Here is a 22,707-nt window from a genome sequence, read left to right as displayed (position 1 = left end):
CCATGGGGGAAGAAGTAGGGGTGCCAGAAGGTAACAACCCCGAACTGCATACCAGGCTGCCAGGGGAGAAGAACACTTCAGCAAGACCATGAACAAGTCAGGGCTAGAGAACCTGGATGTCTGACATGACCATGGCTCACAAGAAAAAGATCTCGAGGGAGACAATGGAACAAGGCAGTGGAACAGACCCCAAAAAAAAAGAGAAAAAAAAAAGAAATAAAAAAATCACAAAAATTAGGGATTCACCTGGTAGGAAAAGAGTGTCCTCCTGAATAAAAAAAAACATCCCTTTGAGATCTACGACTAAGGGGTTTGCCTCATAAGAGTGTTCCCCAAGGAAAATGACAATGTGGAAAGCAGAGGAATGTAGAGGAGGACCTTAAGCTCTGTAACAAGAGAGGAGAGAAGCCGCCTGATACCTATGGAAGGTTGCCTGGACTGGCAGACCTAACCGGAAACTAAGGCTAGTTTCACACTAGCGGCACGGACCTCCGGCAGGCTGTTCCAGGGGGTGAACAGCCTGTCGGATCCATCCTGCCACTAGTGCACGTGTGCCCCCGGACTACCGCTCCGGCCCCATTGACTACATATCGTACTTTTATTCCGGCGGCCTCTTAGTGTGCGCTGCCGTGCTGCCGCCGGAACTCCGCCCCCATTATAGTCAATGGGGCAGGAGCGGTAGTCCGGGGGCACGCGTGCACTAGCGGCAGGATGGATCCAACAGGCTGTTCACCCGCCGGAACAGCCTGCTGGAGGTCCGTGCCGCTAGTGTGAAAGTACCCTTAAGAAAAAAAATTACCTAGTCCAAGGGAACAGGTAGAAGCGACGTTGATGTCTGAAAACATGAAGGTTGTGTAAACCCATCAGACACTAACGACCGCCACTGCGGAACTTCTCCGCCAAAAGAAGAAGAGAATGTGGCTATCAGAGGAATGTACAACACGGCCAGACAGGAACCAGAGATGGTAGAAATATTGTGCCAGGAAGGGAGTTTGAATGTCGAACGCCACAAAATCCCAGAAAAAAAAAATGGGAAAGGAACCAATACTACCAACGCAGGCACTCCACAGCAGAAAAGGGGGCATACGATATCCCAATGGCTATGGAAACTGGCCAAGTAGGCAGAAACAGCATCTGGGGGAAGTGCAACTACTCGCCCTGCAGAAGGGGAGAAGTAGAAGAGGCTGATGTGGCTCAGTAGAAAACCAGTATTAGTGGTGACAATAAGGACAGTACGACCGCTCTACCCGGCGAGGGAAGAAATGCAGACAACTCACATATGCAACCGGATAGGTGCATACCCAAACCGTAGCAGATGGTAGAGGCGATGCAATACATGTGAAGGGAACAAGAAGGCGCTAAGCCAGTGCCATAGAAGTCAGTAGGTTATACCAGGTACATAAAACTGTACTAATGCCCACCAGAAGTGCCCATCTCCTGCAGCATGGCTCGGTATGGGCATTTGACCAGCGCCATAAGGAATAAGTGTACCTCTCAGCCCCCGTCTCAGGAACACCATACATGCTATTGTGGAGCTACCGCACCCAGTGCCAACTGTGGGAGAAGGGAAAGTAGACAGAAGCAGAGCTACAATGAGCGAGAAAGTTCCACCCCCAAAAGGAGAAATGTTTTGTAGAAACCACCACACGAAAAGCTAGGGTCGATACTCCATATGGAGGGAGGGGGTGTGCAAATACTTCCATGGAATAAAGATAATGCTACAGACTGTGCAGCACCCCATAGAAGAGGAAATACACCCACTATGGAAGGGGGCAATGCTACTGGAAGTATAAGATCCAGGGGTAGTGCCAATACTTCACCTCTGTAAGGCGGGTAATGGTACTGGATGTACAGCATCCCGTGGTATTGCTAATACTCCTCCTATGAAAAGGAGAGTATCCAGTGGTGATGTAAACACTCCTCCTATGGAAAGAGGGCAATGCTACCGGATGTATAGGATCCCATAGGAAGTGCAAATACTCTGCTTATGGAAGGAGGGAAATGTTACCGGCTGTACCGTATACAGTGGTAGTGCAAGTACTCCGCCTATGGAAGGGGGTAATGCTACAGGCTGTACCGTATACAGTGGTAGTGCAAGTACTCTGCCTATGGAAGGGGGTAATGCTACAGGCTGTACCATATACAGTGGTAGTGCAAGTACTCTGCCTATGGAAGGGGGTAATGTTACCACTGTACCGTATACAGTGGTAGTGCAAGTACTCCGCCTATGGAAGGGGGTAATGCTACAGGTTGTACAGTATCCAGTGGTAGTGCAAGTACTCTGCCTATGGAAGGGGGTAATGCTACAGGCTGTACCATATACAGTGGTAGTGCAAGTACTCCGCCTATGGAAGGGGGTAATGCTACAGGTTGTACAGTATCCAGTGGTAGTGCAAGTACTCTGCCTATGGAAGGGGGTAATGCTACAGGCTGTACCATATACAGTGGTAGTGCAAATACTCCGCCTATGAAAGGAGGGTAATGCTACAGGCTGTACCGTATACAGTGGTAGTGCAAGTACTCAGGGCCGGCCTTAGGTGTCCAGGCGCCCTGTGCGAGCTAACCTTGTTGCGCCCCCCCCCCCCCCCCCAAAAAAAAAAAAAACACTGCTTGTTGCTGGCATCATGGCATAGGCTGGCTGACTATCCAACCAAGTAGTTACCAGCCCGCACACCCCAAAGGCCGGTGTAATGTCATACTTCCCTACTTCGTGAGATTTCCCTACCCTCGTCACTTCCGGTCGCACCGGACATGACGTGAGGAGGTGTGCAGCGCCGCGCAGGCGCACAACGTCAGGTTAGGGAAGTTTCACAGCAGAGTGCGCATGCGCCAGGAGTCTCGCCGGCGGTTAGGGTAGGGAAAAACTATGGGCCAGTGTGCAGGCGCAGTGATCGGATGGATGTTCTCAGCTGAACACCGGCCGACACTGCTGTGAAATTTCCCTAACCCATCGTTGTGCGCAGTGCGCCCCCCCAATATAATAAACATTGGTGGCACAGTGCGCCCCCCCCCCCCCCAACACCCCAGTATAATAAACATTGGTGGCGCAGTGCGCCCCCCAACACCCCAGTATAATAAACATTGGTGGCGCAGTGCGCCCCCCCAACACCCCAGTATAATAAACATTGGTGGTGCAGTGCGCCCCCCAACACCCCAGTATAATAAACATTGGTGGTGCAGTGCGCCCCCCCAACACCCCAGTATAATAAACATTTGAGCAGTGCACCCCCCAATATAATAAACATTGGTGGCGCAGTGCGCCCCCCCAACACCCCAGTATAATAAACATTGGTGGTGCAGTGCGCCCCCCAACACCCCAGTATAATAAACATTGGTGGTGCAGTGCGCCCCCCCAACACCCCAGTATAATAAACATTGGTGGCGCAGTGCGCCCCCCCAACACCCCAGTATAATAAACATTTGAGCAGTGCACCCCCCAATATAATAAACATTGGTGGCGCAGTGCGCCCCCCCAACACCCCAGTATAATAAACATTGGTGGTGCAGTGCGCCCCCCAACACCCCAGTATAATAAACATTGGTGGTGCAGTGCGCCCCCCCAACACCCCAGTATAATAAACATTTGAGCAGTGCACCCCCCAATATAATAAACATTGGTGGCGCAGTGCGCCCCCCCAACACCCCAGTATAATAAACATTGGTGGCGCAGTGCGCCCCCCCAACACCCCAGTATAATAAACATTGGCGCAGTGCGCCCCCCTCAATATAATAAACATTGGTGTCGCAGTGCGCCCCCCCTCAATATAATAAACATTGGTGGCGCAGTGCGCCCCCCCTCAATATAATAAACATTGGTGGCGCAGTGCGCCCCCCCTCAATATAATAAACATTGGTGGCGCAGTGCGCCCCCCCTCAATATAATAAACATTGGTGGCGCAGTGCGCCCCCCCCTCAATATAATAAACATTGGTGGCGCAGTGCGCCCCCCCTCAATATAATAAACATTGGTGGCGCAGTGCGCCCCCCTCAATATAATAAACATTGGTGGTGCAGTGGGCAGTGCCAATGAGGGTTAAAAAATAAAAAAATAATTAACTCACCTCCTCCAATTGATCGTCTTCTGTTCTTTCTTTATGACCTGTCAAAGGACCTGTGGTGACATCACTGTGCTCATCACATGATACATCACATGATCCATCACCATGGTAATGGGTCTTGTGATGAGCTCAGTGACGTCACCACAGGTCCTGAAGAAAGACCGGCAGCTATGCGATCAACTGAAGGAGGTGAGTTAATTTTTTTAAATTATTTTTTAACCCTCATTGGCACTTCCCACTGAGCCACCAATGTTTCTTATACTGGGGGGGCGCACTGTGCCACCAACGTTTCTTATACAAGGGGGGGGGGCGCACTGAGCCACCAATTATGTTTCTTATACTGGGGTGTTGGGGGGGCGCACTGTGCCACCAACGTTTCTTATACAAATACAGGAGGCGGGTGCCGGAATCAAATAGCCGGAACCCGACCTCTGTGACAGGGAGCTGCGATCAGCGACAGTTAACCCCTCAGGTACCGCACCTGAAGGGTTAACTCAACTGCAGCTGATCGCAGCTCCCTGTCACAGAGGTCGGGTGCCGGCTATTTGATTCCAGCACCCGCCTCCTGTATTTGTATTACAGGTCAGTTTTCTTCATTGGTGGCGCAGTGGTCACAGCCCCTCCTCCTCCTCCTCCTGCCTCTTCTTATTGGCAGCGGCGGGGGCAGCAGGCAGGTCAGACAGGGGAGGGGGAGATGGAGGGGGCGCCCCGAAGGAGAACACAAGTACAGCCTCGCCTGCCGCAGATTACATTGCGAGCTGTCGGCCGCCCAGCGCCCCTGTTACTATGGCGCCCTGTGCGGCCGCACAGCCCGCACACCCCAAAGGCCGGCCCTGCAAGTACTCCGCCTATGGAAGGAGGATAATGCTACAGGTTGTACAGTATCCAGTGGTAGTGCAATTAATCCGCCTATGGAAGGAGGCAATGATACCGGACGGACAGGGTCCAGTGGTAAATGACCGTATACTGGTAGTTTAACTACTCCGCTTATGAAGGGAGGGCAATGCTACAGGACGTCTGTAGCTAGCAGTAGTGCAAGCACACTGCCTATCCACTGAGCCACTGGACCCATTGTAGTGCTATAGGGCGATGGGAACTAGGCCCAAAATAGGACCGGAGCTCCAAGGGTTAATTATTGTTAAAATTACACTGAGCCCCAATCCTATTAAGAACTGAACACAGACATACCCATATTTTCACCCAGGCAGCCCCCCTGATGTTAGCATCGGAGCATCTCCGATGCTCTCCTTTGCCCTGCGCTGGATCGCGCAGGGCATGGGCTCTTTTGCTTACAATAACATACTGCTGGCAGTGTGTTCGGTGTTGTCACCAGCTCTGATGGGCGTGCTTTAGCGCTGCCCTAACCGTTTTTATTGCCTAGGGCAGCGCTAAAGCCCGCCCATCAGTGCCGGTGACGTCACTGGGCTTCCTGGCAGCCCCATGGAGAGCCCGGTAAGTCACCGGAACTCCTGAAAATGCCTTTGCCCTGCTCCGATGCTCAAGTCAGGGGGGCTGCCTGGGTGAAAATGGAGGTATGTCCGGGTTCAGAACCCCTTTAACCCTTTCCGGAGTTATAACAAATCACTTTTCCCCCAGCCACAGGAGCTCTGAGGCAAGGAAGGGGTTAAACACTAGGTTGGGGGAGGAGCTCAGTGTGCCACTTTTAAAGGGCTCTGAGAGCACAGTCCCCGCCCCCAAACACTTTGCAAGAATGCAGTCTAATAGGCCGCAGAGTCGGGGCGGGTCAAACGGAAGCGCTTCCGGCTGGGAAAGCGGTGCAGAGAGGGAGCAGGAGTGTCGAGGGGAGGCCGGGAACGGGCGTACCGATGCCCAGAGGAGAAGCAGTGGCTGCCTCTGAGGCATGCGACCGCTGTAAATGCACAGCAGGGTCTGGAGGAAGGTGAGGGGCTGAGGACGGGAGATGGGACCGAGGGCTGGTGAATCACGGGCTACAGGAACACGGCCAAGGTTCTGAAGAAAAATAACTATTTTCCGTGTTCACAAGAGAACACAGGAGAAATGGACCCAGCAGGGAAGATTAACCCCTAGAACCCAGTACAAGGAGGAGAAGGGGGGGGCGCAGGCAAAGGGGGGCCAGCAGGGAAGGGTAGGTAATATACTTACCTAGACGGTTTCTGCCCACCCTGATTCCAGCAGTGTCACCTTCCTCAGTGTGCTGCCCCTTGGGAGGGAGTCTACACCGGTAACAGGGGGGACTTCTAGAAGTAGAAGATAAGGTGACACTGTTGCTGGCAGGTAACAGCGGATTTGAGATCCACTGTTCCTCCTTGTCTTCCAGAGGTGGGGAACGAGCCGCAGGCTTGAGGACCCACTGGTCTCCCCCCTCAAGTGTGGGGAAAACAGGTGGTTAAAGCCCACCTGTAGCCCGGACCTGAAAAATCAAAAAGGAATAACCAAAAAGAAAAAAGCTTCGGCAGAAAAACATGTCTGCCTCCTACAGACACGAAGCTTAAACTGATTAGCTCAGCTCTGCAGGAGGGGTGTAGCTGAGAAGAGGAGATAACACTTATTTGCTTAGTGTCGCCTCCTAGTGGCAGCAGTTATACCCATGGTCTTCTGTGTCCCCCAATGATACGAGTGAGAAACGATTTTTAGCCCAAAATAAGTAACATGCAATAATAAAAACCTGGATCTGAATACTTTTGTAATTACATGTAATTAAAAATGTATTATGGCTATTGAGTTAAAAAAAATATATATATATATCTATCTGTATAGCGCCACCTGCTGTTTGCTCTTTTTCTAATCTCTCTGTCCTGCTCAGAGATGGAAGCACATGCTCAGTGCCATCCTTTAACTGCAGCAGAAAGGGCACGCCCCTGAGCTGACAGCTTGAAATAAATCTAGCAGAACAATTGGAGCAATGAATGGGAAGATCTCTGGACCCATGTGAGGTACAGGGCTGGTTCTAGCTTTGTTAGAAAGGTATAGTCATGTACTAGATGATGTCCGATTTCCATTTTTTATATTCTTCATGGGATAACCCCTTTAAGACACTAGATGGGTCTCCACAAGTAGAACCAGCACCCTGTCGTCCAGGTGCCCAGGAAGCACAGTAACCGGGGTCCATGAGCCTCATGTTTGCTCCCACTTTACACTAAGGTATTAGTCACATTCTTATCTGTTCCTGGCGCTTCCAGCTGAACGGCTTTTATTGGTGAAGTCATTTTGATCCTTCATGTCTGGCATGTAGGTAATAATCAGCATAATTACTGAGTCCCGATATAAACACTCAATGACTGACCAAAGAGTAAAGGTCGGGCGGCAGGCATACAGATTAGTAAAGAGCTGATAGCTGCTATGTGAGGACGAAAGAGAACCTATAGTTTATATACAGCAGAGGGAATGTATAAGGGTGCGTTCACACTGCTGTGTACGCCTGAGAGGTATGTCGCTCTATAGCAGGGATGCTCAAACGGCGGCCCTCCAGCTGTTGTAAAACTACAACTCCCACAATGCCCTGCTGTAGGCTGTTAGCTGTAGGCTGTCAGGGCATGCTGGGAGTTGTAGTTTTGCAACAGCTGGAGGGCCGCAGGTTGGGCATCCCTGCTTTATAGGCTCCTGCGAGGTATAATTTTATTTTATAAGATACTGTGATCTTAAAACAGGCAATGCAAATTAGATCAAAGTTGACAGCCATGTTTGGGGGCATCTAATGTGGTGGGCCGGACAGGCAAGACTGTGAAGGACACTGCTCCTCTGCTGGACTTTGCACTGTTTCGGTTGGTGGATAAAAAGTTTGGTAATGAAGTTTACTCTACTTACAAACAGGAAGTGCGGCCATATTGGCTGTACCCTTCCTACCGGTTCTGACAGCCAGTACAGCTGCACTTCCTGCTGTCACTTTTGCAAAAATGGCTGCCGCAACAAAGAGAGAAGTTTTTGTATCTCTGAAATGGACAGATACAGAATTAACGGATAGACTTGTAGCTTACGTTATTTTGGGGGGAGGTGACCTGCTTCCTGGGACTTACTTGTAAGGAGCTTTGTTCCTGGAGGCCACACTGGTGAGTAGTGAGGACTGGAACCATCCCCCGAGCTGATCCTTCCCTTCTATGTACACGTCGGCACGCTGCTCTGCGTCTATAGAAAATAAAAGGACAATATAGGGTATTAACCTCAGCACAGGAATTGCAGCGCCCCCTACAGAGGTGAGTGTCGTATCACCTCTACATTCTCCTGTCATTACAGCCTGTCATCCAGCTTTCCCATAGTCTTCATTGAAAAATCCCCCTAGATACAAAGGGATACGTTCCCCTATCCTCATACCGCTGCGGCACTAGACACAGCTGCCACGAAGAACCCTAGGAAAGTTGGGTGACAACCCCTGTGGGGGCTGTAAGGGTGCGTCCACCTCGGACAGGAAAGCCGCGAATATGCCACTGTGGGTTTGCATGCACCATGTAACTGCAACAATGTGTAGAACTACAAGTCCCAGCTAGCCCTATGGACCAGAGCCAGCAATTCTGGGATGCACAGGAGTACCACAGCATGCACAGAGTTTACAGGGGTATGAAAAGTTATGCAATGTCCTAATATACTTTATGGATCTTTTCATAAACCCTGCCCCCCAACAATATGCAGCAGCCCAGGAGGCAGTGATTGACAGCACATACATAACTTTTCATACTCCTTTAAAAGGGGAAACTGGACAGCGCAATCCCCCTACAGTAAAGAACAGATCATTACTTACCCAGCAGATCATTCTACATTCCCCCGGCAGGGCTCTGTTTGGCTGCAGTGGTCACATGTTGTAATCTGTGGTCTCTTCGGGGCACCGCTGAGGCCAGTGATTGGCTGCAGCAGTCGCATTTTATCAACATGACGTCACCGCTGCTGCCGAGTAAACAGAGCCCTGCCAGGGGAACCAGAGAAATGACGCGTGATGTGTTGTGTAAGGTGCGATCTTTTCTTTACTGCAGGCAGATCACATGTGTTGTTTGGTTTCTTCCTGACACTGGAGATTCTTATTTTATTTTTTACTGATGACCTATCTTCTGGACAGTGTCTCATCGGTGGGGTTCAACACCCGGGACCCCCCGCCAATCAGCTGCTTTGAGAAGGCAGCGGCGCTCCAGCGGCCCTCCTTACCAAGCACAGTGTCGTACATTGTATAGTGGTTGTGCTTGGTATGGCAGCCCAGGTCTATTCACTTCTACGGGGCCGAGCTGTTCCTAGGACACATGAACGTGCCGTCACTGGCCTAGGAAAAGCAGAGAGAAGGCCGCGGCACTCACAGGAGCGGCGATGCTTTCTCAAACCGCTGATCAGCGGGGGTCGGACCCCCACCGATCAGATACCAATGACCTATCCTGAGGACAGGTCATCAGTAAAAAATAAAAAAATTTAAATCTTGGAAACCCCTTTTAAGCCTCCATTGCAAATTCCATGAAAAATGAAGGACAAAATAGGGCAGCATCCTGTCTGGCAGAATGACAGACACTATAAGGGAACCCAAAGGACCCCATTATAGTCTGCACTGCCATTTTCTTTACTTTCTCGCTTCCTAGTATGGAGCAGAAAACAGTGACACCGATGTGAACCCAACCTAAAGTTCTGGACATGTTGTAGTGGTATGCCAACTCTGGTCAGTAGGATATGCTGGGACATGTGGTTCGGCAAAATGCTGCAGGACAAGATGTGAGAAGATCTGATGTGTAATCTGAAGCTGCTGTTTGCTTTATATCAGTGCTCAGCGGACATGTCAGCAGATACGGGTGTTGTAAACCACCAATTACCCTGTTAAAAATTAAGCAAACATAACCATGTGTACTTAGAATCCGATCTGCCGGCGGCGTCACAGGGACGGAGTTTACAGCCATTAAGGTTCCTACCTAATAATATCCGGAGCTGGTAATAATACGGACACTAGACTGCAGGAACCTCCACCGATCCCAAGATGGAGGCTGCGGAGTGCTTTCACTTGTCGATTTCCATAACTTCCATTCATTTCAATAGGGAGACACCATCTAATTTCCTATGGAGAATGGGACTAAAGCTGTCTTGTTCTCTGGATGGTGGAAGGATAGTGTAAAGCTCCTTCGGATAGGCCATCAATATAAGATCGGTGAAGGTCCAACTCATGGCACCCTTAAAGGGGTATTCCTTCGGCACTCCAGCTGTGGTGAAACTACAACTCCCATCATGCTCCATTCATTTCTATGGAGATCTGAGAACAGCCAAGCAAGTGTACATCTTGGGAGTTTTGGTTTTATCACAGCTGGAGTGCCGGAGGTTAGCCACCATAGTCCTAGGATACGCTATTAATGTCAGATAGGTACGGGTCCTACCTTTGGGACTCCTATCTCTGGAGAGCGCACCGTGCAATAGCAGCCACCCTCCATTCACTTCTGTGGCTCAGCTACTTCTGGTGGTCCCATAGAGGTGAATGGAGAGGTGGCTGCGCATGCACGGTGCGTTCTGCATTCACTTCTATGGAAGTTCAAAAAACAGCAGAACATGCACTCCCTCGGCTATTATTGGAACTCCCATAGAAGTGAATGGAGAGCATGACATGCATGCGCGGTGCGATCTTCTTCACTTTGAGGGCCCCATTCTGGACATAGGAGCAGATCCCAGAGGTGGGACCCGCACCTATCTGACATTCGTGGTATATTCTAGCAATATGCCACAACCCCTTTGACCATCAGTAAACTATAGGGCTGTGGTCACTGGAAAAGGACTGAGCTGCAGCTCTCTGCAGTACCAGGCGCAACCACTAAAAATAGTATGGCGCTATGTCAGGAAAATAACGAGGGGGACTCGGCACTTGTCAGAGCAGCAAGACACATCAATCAGCTGATTGGTGGCTGTTCTGGGTAATGGACACCCACCAATCTGATATTAATGGCAGATTCTAAGGGTAAACCAGCAATATCAAAGTCCAAGAAACCCAGTTAACCCAGAACACACAGGCACTAATAAATCACATTCACGCCTATAATAGATGTGTCTATGGTGTCAAAACAGATTTCCATTTAATTTTTACTCCATATTCAGCGCATGCGCCTGATGCACTTGCTGAAGTAATCCACAGACCTTGGACGCTTAGCACCCGCCAAAAACTGTAGGCCTGTATGGATGGGAATATCTTTTTTTCATAGATAGGAAATCGTAAAAGCAAGATGTGAACATGGCCTAGTATGCAGTTAAACCGATACAGATCAATGGCAGGGGTCTCCATCCAGTGGTCTGCAAGCTATTTCAAAGCTACAACTCCCATCAGGCCCTGAAAGCAACAGAGACCACTGCCAAACGTGGAAATGCCACTGACCTATATTGGATTACCTACATGGTGCACGATTGGAGCTGCTGTGGGGAAACAACTGCTGTAAGGAGACACATGAGCGCTGCTGACAAATCTAAAGATACGTAAAGCTGGGGAGCTCATACCTTCCAAAACATGGGCCCATGAGGTTCCACTGTCAAACCAGATGTCCAAAACGTCTCGGCCCGGCTCAAAATCAAGCGCATTGGCAGTGCTGCCAGCCTGGAAAACACGGGAAGAAACAGAGAAAAACACTGCGTATAAGTAACATTCATATGATTTATATAAGTGGGACTCAAAGCGAAGGCTGACGGGTCTGATGAGTCTCCACTGAAGTCTATGAAGAGTGAGACACAGCCGAGTCAGAAAAGTTACTTATAGAGCGTTTTATGGGATACCTGAGTCTTGGGAGTCTAATCAATGGGACCTTTGGCAACCCAAACAACAAAGGGACCACAGCGGGCCTGTGTGCTTTATTCTGCAGCTCATTCCTATTCACTTTAAGGCCTGAGCTACACTGAGACTTTATGTAGAGCTACTGATTGATTTTAACTATTGAATGACAGCTGCAGTCCACAAGATGGCATTCAACTAAATTCATTCAATTAGTTAAAATCAATCAGTTGCGCTACAAAAAGTCGATGTGTAGCCCTAGCCTAAGGCCCCATGCACACAACAGTTTTTTTGGTCCGCATCCGATCCGCATTTTTTGTGGATCGGATGCGGACCCATTAATTTCAATTGGGATGCAAAAAATTGCAGACAGCACACCGTGTGCTGCCTGCATTTACGATATATGTCCATTCCGTCGCCCTACAAGAGAGATACAACACGACCTATTCTTGCCAATTTTTCGGAAAAGAATAGGCAATTTTAACACAGGGCGGGACGTGCAGAATGGCGAAATGCGGAGGGTACACGGCCGGTATCTGTGTTTTTGCAGATCTGCAATTTGTGGGCCGCAAAACAGATACGCTCGTGTGCATGAGGCCAAATGGGAATACTAGCAGGTGGTGCCTGGATGATCTAGATACCTTCTGAAGCACGGACGTAGGAAGCAGTTCTTCTATGGGATGCGTCCACCACACATCACTGCCATGCTGCTCCACCAGTTTAATGACATGACCGACAGTGTGCCTGTGGGGAGAGATTGGAGATGTTACGGAGCTATATACAGGAGGAACAGGCCATGTAGACAGCTGTGCGGCCAGGAGGATGGTAACCTAAGTGACATCTGAACAGCATTCAAGATGACTTCCCCCCCGACAGCTCCACCATTCTAATGGCTAATGCAAGCACGCTACAATATACTATAGTACACCTAGTATAGAGGCAGTCCTGGATGCAGAATGCCAGGAAAATTCAATATGTCTGAACCTTTTGTTCTCACGGTTGATAAACCGCCGCCAGAAGTGTCTGGTACCAGCTTATTATACTCTCCCTACTGAGCATACAAGTATCCTCACCCGGGCAGAGCCCAGCATGAGTGTGTGTGTCACGGGGATCAGAAGTAATAGCTGTGGGCCAAGCCGAGCACATAAAAATAATTTAGGGGGAAATGGGAACTTGGCCTGATATGGGGCCAAACTTAGCGCCAGTTAACAATATAACAAGTCAATTGGCGCTCATTTACGAGGCCGAGACAACCTGCATGGAGGAGGAGTGACTGTAAGGATGATTGTTTGTCCCCTATACACTTTGCATAGTGTCAGCGGCAGTGGTGGTGGTGGAGTTTGATGGTCCCAATCATTGTGTAATGGGCTTGGTGTGGTTATATATGCACTTCTTCCATGTCCTCGGGGGATGCCTGCAGGGTGAGTGATTCTGTTCATGGTGACCCTTCGCCCCGATCTTCCCGGCACAGACAGTCATCTGCAGGGGTGTATTCCTCTGCTGTTTGCTTTGTGCTATCTGTAGATATTTATGTGTGTGCTCCTTGATCTGTCAAAGGTTCTTGTGTGAATCATAAATATAAACTGAGCGGCCATAAAGGGATTACTTCCTGCAGCGTCTGATCGCTCGTGGGGTCTACTGACGGGACACTGCTGGGGGTTATCAGCTACGACTTTAAAGGGGGTTTTGCAAAATAGTTTATATTAGGCATACCAGTCAATAAGCAATCTATGGTCGGGATCTGTGGGAGTCAATCTTAAAGGGAGTCTGTCACCATGACGGTGCATTTTAAACAGTTCCCAGCGCACTGTAGTTTTGCTACTGCTATTTCCAAATGTGCTGTTCCCTCTAATTTTTGCCCCTAAAAACAGGTTGTAATCAAAAATGCAAGAGGCTGCGACAATTGGCAGAGGAGCCCACCCATAACCATTCGAATTGAGCCCTGCTCTTCTCCCTCCTCGCCTCTCGCCTTTTCTCCACTCCTGACGTCCTCAGGCCTCCACTGGAAATCTCGTGCAAGTGCATATCTTGTCCCTGTCTGTGCCTGTGCCCTTCTGTAGGTCAAGTAGCTAGTTTTTAGTGGGGTTGGTAGAAATGTACCGACTCCAGCTTAAAGGGGTTCTCTGGGAATTAAGAAAATTAAAGTACTTAAATGTTACTTTATGATAAATATATTCCCAAATACCTTTCATTAGTTATACTGGCTTCTTTTGTCTGGGGAGCAATCATTAGAAGAAATAAAATGGCCGCCATCCTATTAGTTCACACAAATCCTGTCCTAATCACACAGTAGGACAAGTTACTTCACAACACTGAGGTAAAGAGCCGCCTCATCTTCCTTTCTGCTCTGCTTGTCAGGGATTATGATCCTGAATACAGGTGAAGCTCTGTGGGAATGGAGATGATGGAGACATGAGAGGAGGTGGGGATGTGGCTAATGAGCAGCAACACTTGTATGCAGTCGCCATTACCACAGCCTCACATTACCACAGTCTGTCCTGTCCATCCTCTCTGTATTAAATTCCCCAGAGATACGGCTAAAGTTCTTATCAGCTGTATTCAGGATCATAATCCCTGACCAGTAGGGTAGAGAGGAGGATGAGGCAGCTCTTTACCTCAGTGCTGTGAAGTAATTTGCCCTCCTGTGTGGACAGGTTTTGTGTGTACTAATGGGATGGCGGCCATTTTGTTTCCCCTGATGAATGCTCCCCAGACAAAACAAGCCATTATAACTAATGAAAGGTATTTGGGAATATTTTTATTATAAAGTAATATTTAAGTATTTTAATTTTCTTAATTCCCGGAGAACCCCTTTAAAAAGAATATTATATGCTATTAATATTGTGTGACTAATTTATTAAAAGGGTTTTCCGGGATTTTATTTACTGATGACCTATGCCTCAGAGGCATCAGAGCTCCTGTGATAGCCGCGGCCTTCTCTCTGCTTTTCCTAGCACAGCATGATACCAAGCACAGCCACTATACAATGTACGAAGCTGTTCTTGGTAGGCTGCGAGAAGGCCGCAGCACTCACAGGCCTTCGAAAAAAAGCTGATTGGCGGGGGTCCTGCATGTCAGACCCCTACCAACCAGATACTGATGACCTATCCAGAGGATAGGTCATCAGTAAAAAAAAACTTTATCATTTAAAAAGCACAGTGATAAGCAGGGTGTCCTAGTGGTAATAGATAATCAGTTCTCATCTATCTTGTGTTCTCTCCTGTCCTTATACTATACACAGTGATAAGCAGGGGGTTCTAGTGGTAATAGATAATCAGTTCTCATCCATCTTGTGTTCTCTCCTGTCCTTATACTATACACAGTGATAAGCAGGATGTTCTAGTGGTGATAGATAATCAGTTCTCATCTCTCCTGTCCTTATACTATACACAGTGATAAGCAGGGGGTTCTAGTGGTAATAGATAATCAGTTCTCATCTATCTTGTGTTCTCTCCTGTCCTTATACTATACACAGTGATAAGCAGGATGTTCTAGTGGTGATAGATAATCAGTTCTCACCTCTAATGTGTTCTCTCTTGTCCTTATACTATAAAACAGTGCTAAGCAGGGTGTCCTAATGGTGATAAATATTTAGTTCTCACCTCTCCTTTATTCTCTCCTGTCACTTACACTAGGCATCTTCATGCTCCTCTGAGGCTCTTAGTTACAATACCTGAAACGGTGCTGCGCATGCTGTGTAGTGACAACCAGAGGAGGGAGTTCACTGCTGGGCATGCCTGCAGTCAACTTAGAGCAGCAAGACGGAACAGGAAGACAGCATTAACCACCTCAGGACCGCCGTACGCAGGATTGCGTCTTTGCGGCGGTCCTGTTGTTCTGGGTGGACGCGCCGGTGCGTCCTCTCGCGAGACGCGAGATTTCGTGCATTGCCGGCCCGCGCATGCGCATCGCGGGCCGGCAAAAGTTAAAGAAGTATTTCGTCACCAGCCTGCCAGCAACGATCATTGGCTGGCAGGCTGGCGATTTTCAAAAAATCGAATCAGAAGCCAGATAACAGATCATATTAGTAAATATGATCTGTTATATGGCTTCTCTGCTCCTGTGCTGGTCCTTTTCGTCGGTTGGATCCAGCACAGGAGCAGACTTCACAGTGAGTAGCACCAACACCACACTTTAGCCCCAGATCACCCCCCTGCACCCCAATTAACCCTTTGATCACCCCTTTGATCGCCCCTGTCAATCACTATTGAAAGGAAAAAAAGTGATCAGTGTAAACTGTCACTTTTTTTTTTTCACTAGTATTGGCTGTTAGGTTTTAGGGATAGTTTAGGCCCCTTGGTTAGGTAGTTAGCGTCAGTTAGCGCCCAGCCCACCGCACCGCAGTCACTTTTATTCGCTGATTAGCGTATCGCTAATCAGCATTTGTACTTTTATAGTATCTGTAAGTGATCAAAACTGATCACGGTCAGATCTATAATAGTATTAGTGTCACTTTAGTTCGCCCTCCACCCAAAACGCAGTGTTTGCCCGATCAGGCCTGATCGGTCGCCCACACGTGCGTTCACCCACGCCCGCCCCACCGCAGTGACAAAAAAAATTTTGTTTTTTGATCACTGCACATTCACTTTACAAGCACTGCGGCGATAAAAAAATCAGTTTTGATATTTTTTATCAACCGCAGCAGCCTCCGGTACTTCGCTAGCCTCCCCTTTGTAAGACAGGTTTGCTTTTTTTCTTGGGTAGTCTCAGGGAATACCCCTAAATTTAGTAGTCCAAATGTCAAACAGGGGGTATTCTTCTGAAGAGGCCTACAGGATTCTGACCCAGTCGGATGAGGAGTGGGAACCCTCATCTGATGAATCTAGCGGGTCAGAATATGAACCTGTGGAAAGCAGTGGCTCTCTGACCCAAAGTTCGGACGAGGAGGTGGAGGTCCCTGGCAGCACCAGGCGTACCCGGCCCCGTGTCGCTAGACCACAGGTTACGCAGGATCCGTTTCAAGAGCAGCAGAGTGGGGCTGTCGCTGCCGGATCACGTGGTGAGGCATACACCAGCAGCGCAGCCCTTCCTGGACCTAGTACCAGCACTGCCGTACAACATGGTGACGTGGCGAGCACCAGAAGGGCAGTTGAAGCTGGTACGGTGGCACGTGCACTAGTTACCCCGTCGCAGCCACCGCGCAGACAGGCCCGTAGAGCCCCTAGAATCCCTGAGGTGCTGGCAAACCCTGATTGGCAGTCACCAACTTCAGCCGCACCTGTAGTTCCCCCTTTCACCGCCCAGTCTGGAGTTCGGGTTGAGACGGCTCAAATCGGTTCGGCCCTGGGATTTTTTGAGCTGTTCTTGACTGCGGAGCTCTTGGACTTAGTCGTGGCAGAAACAAATCGGTATGCCACACAATTTATATCCGCCAACCCGGGAAGCTCTTATGCCCAGTCTTTCCGGTGGAAACCAGTCCAAGTTTCCGAAATTAAAATTTTTTTGGGCCTTCTCCTCAACATGGGTCTAACTAAAAAGCATGAATTGCGGTCATATTGGTCCACGAACCCAATTCATCACATGCCCATGTTCTCTGCTGCTATGTCCAGGACACGATTTGAGACCATCCTACGTTTTCTGCATTTTAGCGACAACACCACCTCCCGTCCCAGAGGCCACCCAGCTTTTGACCGGCTCCACAAAATTCGGCCCCTCATAGACCATTTCAACCAGAAATTTGCAGATTTGTATACCCCTGAGCAAAACATCTGCGTAGACGAGTCCCTAATACATTTTACCGGGCGCCTTGGCTTCAAACAATACATCCCAAGCAAGCGTGCCCGGTATGGGGTCAAATTGTATAAGCTCTGTGAAAGGGCCACAGGCTATACCCACAAATTTCGGATCTATGAGGGAAAAGATCAGACCCTGGAGCCGGTCGGTTGCCCTGACTACCTGGGGAGCAGTGGGAAGACAGTCTGGGACTTGGTGTCACCCTTATTCGGCAAGGGGTACCATCTTTATGTGGACAATTTCTACACAAGTGTGGCCCTCTTTAGGCATTTGTTTCTAGAACGGATTTGCGCCTGTGGCACCGCGCGAACTAGTCGCGTGGGCTTCCCCCAACGGCTTGTAACCACCCGTCTTGCAAGGGGGGAGAGGGCTGCCTTGTGTAACGAAGAACTGCTCGCGGTGAAATGGAGAGACAAGCGTGACGTTTACATGCTCTCCTCCATTCACGCAGACACGACAATCCAAATTGAAAGGGCAACCCGTGTCATTGAAAAGCCCCTCTCAGTCCACGACTATAATGCGCTCATGGGAGGGGTGGACTTCAATGACCAGATGTTGGCTCCCTATTTAGTTTCCCGCAGAACCAGACGCTGGTATAAGAAGGTGTCTGTATATTTAATTCAATTGGCGCTGTACAATAGTTTTGTTCTCTACAGTAAGGCTGGGAGAACACGATCTTTCCTCAAATTCCAGGAAGAGATCATCGAGAACCTCCTTTACCCAGGAGGTTCCGTGGCCCCATCCACCAGTGTAGTTAGCCGTCTACACGAGCGACATTTCCCCAGTGTCGTTGCTGGTACCTCAACCCAACCGCCACCCCGAAAAAAATGTCGTGTCTGTAGCAGGAGTGGAATAAGGCGTGACACCCGCTATTTCTGTCCTGACTGTCCTGACCACCCTGCCCTATGCTTTGGTGAGTGTTTCCGGAAGTACCACACACAGGTACACCTAGCATAGGGATTGCATCTCACAGGACAGGCACACAGGGCTATTAGGGCCCTTTTACTCACAGCTGCTGCAAACCTCTCCTTTCACCTGGGATAAAGTGCATAATGTACTTCGCCACATCTTTGGGCAATTTGCGCTTTGCACATTGTCCCATGGGGAAGGAGAGGTTTGTTCTATAAAGGTAAAAAAAACTAAACAAAAAAAAAATTACCGGTAAGTAAAAAAGTTAAACGTTCAGTTAAAAAAGTTAAAAAAAAGTTTCTATGTTCTGTTCAACAGTTAATAAATTTATTGCGTTGCGGCCTGGTTTTTTCTTTTTTGTTTTGTTTTTTTTACCTTTCAGGTGGACCAACCGATCGACTAGCTGCAGCACTGATGTGCATTCTGACAGAAGCATTGCGCTGCTGTCAGATTACACGCAAGTCGGTGTATGCGGCGCTGCAAGACGGGATTTCTCCTCTGCAGTAAAAGATATGTTTGCCGAGGCATATGAGCTGAGGAGGTGGCGGTGTTCATATACTTTGGCAAACACTTTGTATATATAAAAAAAAAAATCCCGGCAATGATTTATTCATCCACATCGATTGATGTGAATGGAGAAATCTGGTTTGCCAGGGCATACGAGCTGAAGTGGGTATGGATGTTGGGCGGAGCTCCTATGTCCTGGCAGACGCCTTTCCCCTCCTTTTTTTTTTTTTGGCAGAGATTTTTTCATCCACATTGATCGATGCGAATGAAGAAATCTGTGCCGTTCATTTTTTTTTTTCAGCCCAGAGGCTGAACGGAAAAAAAAAAATCTCATTACCCGTATGCTCAATATAAGGAGAATAGCAGAAACTCCTAATGCTGGGCATACATGTAATGATTGCGGAGACCCTCAAATGCCAGGGCAGTACAAACACCCCACAAATAACACCATTTTGGAAAGAAGACACCCCAAGGTATTCGCTGAGGGGCATATTGAGTCCATGAAAGATTGAAATTTTTGTCCCAAGTTAGCGGAAAGGGAGACTTTGTGAGAACAAAATCAAAAAAATCAATTTCCGCTAACTTGTGCCAAAATTATTTTTTTTCTATGAACTCGCCATGCCCCTCATTGAATACCTTGGGGTGTCTTCTTTCCAAAATGGGGTCACATGTGGGGTATTTATACTGCCCTGGCATTTTAGGGGCCCCAAAGCGTGAGAAGAAGTCTGGTATCCAAATGTCTAAAAATGCCCTCCTAAAAGGAATTTGGGCCCCTTTGCCCACCTAGGCTGCAAAAAAGTGTCACACATGTGGTATCTCCGTATTCAGCAGAAGTTGGGGAATATGTTTTGGGGTGTCATTTTACATATACCCATGCTGGGTGAGATAAATATCTTGGTCAAATGCCAACTTTGTATAAAAAAAATGGGAAAAGTTGTCTTTTGCCAAGATATTTATCTCACCCAGCATGGGTATATGTAAAATGACACCGCAAAACACATTCCCCACCTTCTCCTGAGTACGGAGATACCAGATGTGTGACACTTTTTTGCAGCCTAGGTGGGCAAAGGGGCCCACATTCCAAAGAGCACCTTTCAGATTTCACAGGTCATTTACCTACTTACCAGACATTAGGGCCCCTGGAAAATGCCAGGGCAGTATAACTACCCCACAAGTGACCCCATTTTGGAAAGAAGACACCCCAAGGTATTCCGTGAGGGGCATGGCAAGTTCCTAGAATTTTTTATTTTTTGTCACAAGTTAGTGGAAAATGATGATTTTTTTTTTTTTTTTTTTTTTCTTACAAAGTCTCATATTCCACTAACTTGTGACAAAAAATAAAAACTTCCATGAACTCACTATGCCCATCAGCGAATACCTTGGGGTCTCTTCTTTCCAAAATGGGGTCACTTGTGGGGTAGTTATACTGCTCTGGCATTCTAGGGGCCCAAATGTGTGGTAAGGAGTTTGAAATCAAATTCAGTAAAAATTGACCTGTGAAATCCGAAAGGTGCTCTTTGGAATATGGGCCCCTTTGCCCACCTAGGCTGCAAAAAAGTGTCACACATCTGGTATCCCCGTACTCAGGAGAAGTTGAGGAATGTGTTTTGGGGTGTCTTTTTACATATACCCATGCTGGGTGAGATAAATATCTTGGTCAAATGACAACTTTGTATAAAAAAATGGGAAAAGTTGTCTTTTGCCAAGATATTTCTCTCACCCAGCATGGGTATATATAAAATGACACCCCAAAACACATTCCCCACCTTCTCCTGAGTACGGAGATACCAGATGTGTGACACTTTTTTGCAGCCTAGGTGGGCAAAGGGGCCCATATTCCAAAGAGCACCTTTCGGATTTCACTCGTCATTTTTTACTGAATTTGATTTCAAACTCCTTACCACACATTTGGGCCCCTAAAATGCCAGGGCAGTATAACTACCCCACAAGTGACCCCATTTTGGAAAGAAGACACCCCAAGGTATTCTGTGAGGGGTATGGCGAGTTCCTAGAATTTTTTATTTTTTGTCACAAGTTAGTGGAAAATGATGATTTTTTTTTTTTTTTTCATACAAAGTCTCATATTCCACTAACTTGTGACAAAAAATAAAAACTTCCATGAACTCACTATGCCCATCAGCGAATACCTTGGGGTCTCTTCTTTCCAAAATGGGGTCACTTGTGGGGTAGTTATACTGCCCTGGCATTCTAGGGGCCCAAATGTGTGGTAAGGAGTTTGAAATCAAATTCAGTAAAAAATGACGAGTGAAATCCGAAAGGTGCTCTTTGGAATATGGGCCCCTTTGCCCACCTAGGCTGCAAAAAAGTGTCACACATCTGGTATCTCCGTACTCAGGAGAAGGTGGGGAATGTGTTTTGGGGTGTCATTTTATATATACCCATGCTGGGTGAGAGAAATATCTTGGCAAAAGACAACTTTTCCCATTTTTTTATACAAAGTTGTCATTTGACCAAGATATTTATCTCACCCAGCATGGGTATATGTAAAAAGACACCCCAAAACACATTCCTCAACTTCTCCTGAGTACGGGGATACCAGATGTGTGACACTTTTTTGCAGCCTAGGTGGGCAAAGGGGCCCATATTCCAAAGAGCACCTTTCGGATTTCACAGGTCAATTTTTACTGAATTTGATTTCAAACTCCTTACCACACATTTGGGCCCCTAGAATACCAGGGCAGTATAACTACCCCACAAGTGACCCCATTTTGGAAAGAAGAGACCCCAAGGTATTCGCTGATGGGCATAGTGAGTTCATGGAAGTTTTTATTTTTTGTCACAAGTTAGTGGAATATGAGACTTTGTATGAAAAAAAAAAAAAAAAAAAAAATCATCATTTTCCACTAACTTGTGACAAAAAATAAAAAATTCTAGGAACTCGCCATGCCCCTCACGGAATACCTTGGGGTCTCTTCTTTCCAAAATGGGGTCACTTGTGGGGTAGTTATACTGCCCTGGCATTCTAGGGGCCCGAATGTGTGGTAAGGAGTTTGAAATCAAATTCAGTAAAAAATGACGAGTGAAATCCGAAAGGTGCTCTTTGGAATATGGGCCCCTTTGCCCACCTAGGCTGCAAAAAAGTGTCACACATCTGGTATCTCCGTACTCAGGAGAAGGTGGGGAATGTGTTTTGGGGTGTCATTTTATATATACCCATGCTGGGTGAGAGAAATATCTTGGCAAAAGACAACTTTTCCCATTTTTTTTATACAAAGTTGTCATTTGACCAAGATATTTATCTCACCCAGCATGGGTATATGTAAAAAGACACCCCAAAACACATTCCTCAACTTCTCCTGAGTACGGGGATACCAGATGTGTGACACTTTTTTGCAGCCTAGGTGGGCAAAGGGGCCCATATTCCAAAGAGCACCTTTCGGATTTCACAGGTCATTTTTTACTGAATTTGATTTCAAACTCCTTACCACACATTTGGGCCCCTAGAATGCCAGGGCAGTATAACTACCCCACAAGTGACCCCATTTTGGAAAGAAGAGACCCCAAGGTATTCGCTGATCGGCATAGTGAGTTCATAGAACTTTTTATTTTTTGTCACAAGTTAGTGGAATATGAGACTTTGTAAGAAAAAAAAAAAAAAAAAAAAAATCATCATTTTCCGCTAACTTGTGACAAAAAAAAAAAAGTTCTATGAACTCACTATGCCCATCAGCGAATACCTTAGGGTGTGTACTTTCAGAAATGGGGTCATTTGTGGGGTGTTTGTACTGTCTGGGCATTGTAGAACCTCAGGAAACATGACAGGTGCTCAGAAAGTCAGAGCTGCTTCAAAAAGCGGAA

General features: G+C 47.7%; 1 protein-coding gene across 1 annotated transcript in view; it reads right to left on the bottom strand.

The window, feature by feature from the left end:
* IARS2 (isoleucyl-tRNA synthetase 2, mitochondrial) overlaps positions 1-22,707 on the bottom strand; it is an 82,923-nt gene that overhangs the window by 17,385 nt on the left and 42,831 nt on the right. The window contains exons 13-15 of the mRNA XM_040430455.1: positions 12,381-12,483; positions 11,472-11,568; positions 8,054-8,162 (exon numbers count right to left, since the gene is read on the bottom strand). Coding sequence (XP_040286389.1) covers positions 8,054-8,162; positions 11,472-11,568; positions 12,381-12,483 — 309 coding nt within the window. The remainder of the gene's footprint in view (positions 1-8,053; positions 8,163-11,471; positions 11,569-12,380; positions 12,484-22,707) is intronic.

Source organism: Bufo bufo, chromosome 4, assembly GCF_905171765.1.
Source record: "Bufo bufo chromosome 4, aBufBuf1.1, whole genome shotgun sequence".
Classification (NCBI taxonomy): Eukaryota; Metazoa; Chordata; class Amphibia; order Anura; family Bufonidae; genus Bufo; species Bufo bufo.
This window is presented reverse-complemented; position numbering and strand designations above follow the sequence as displayed.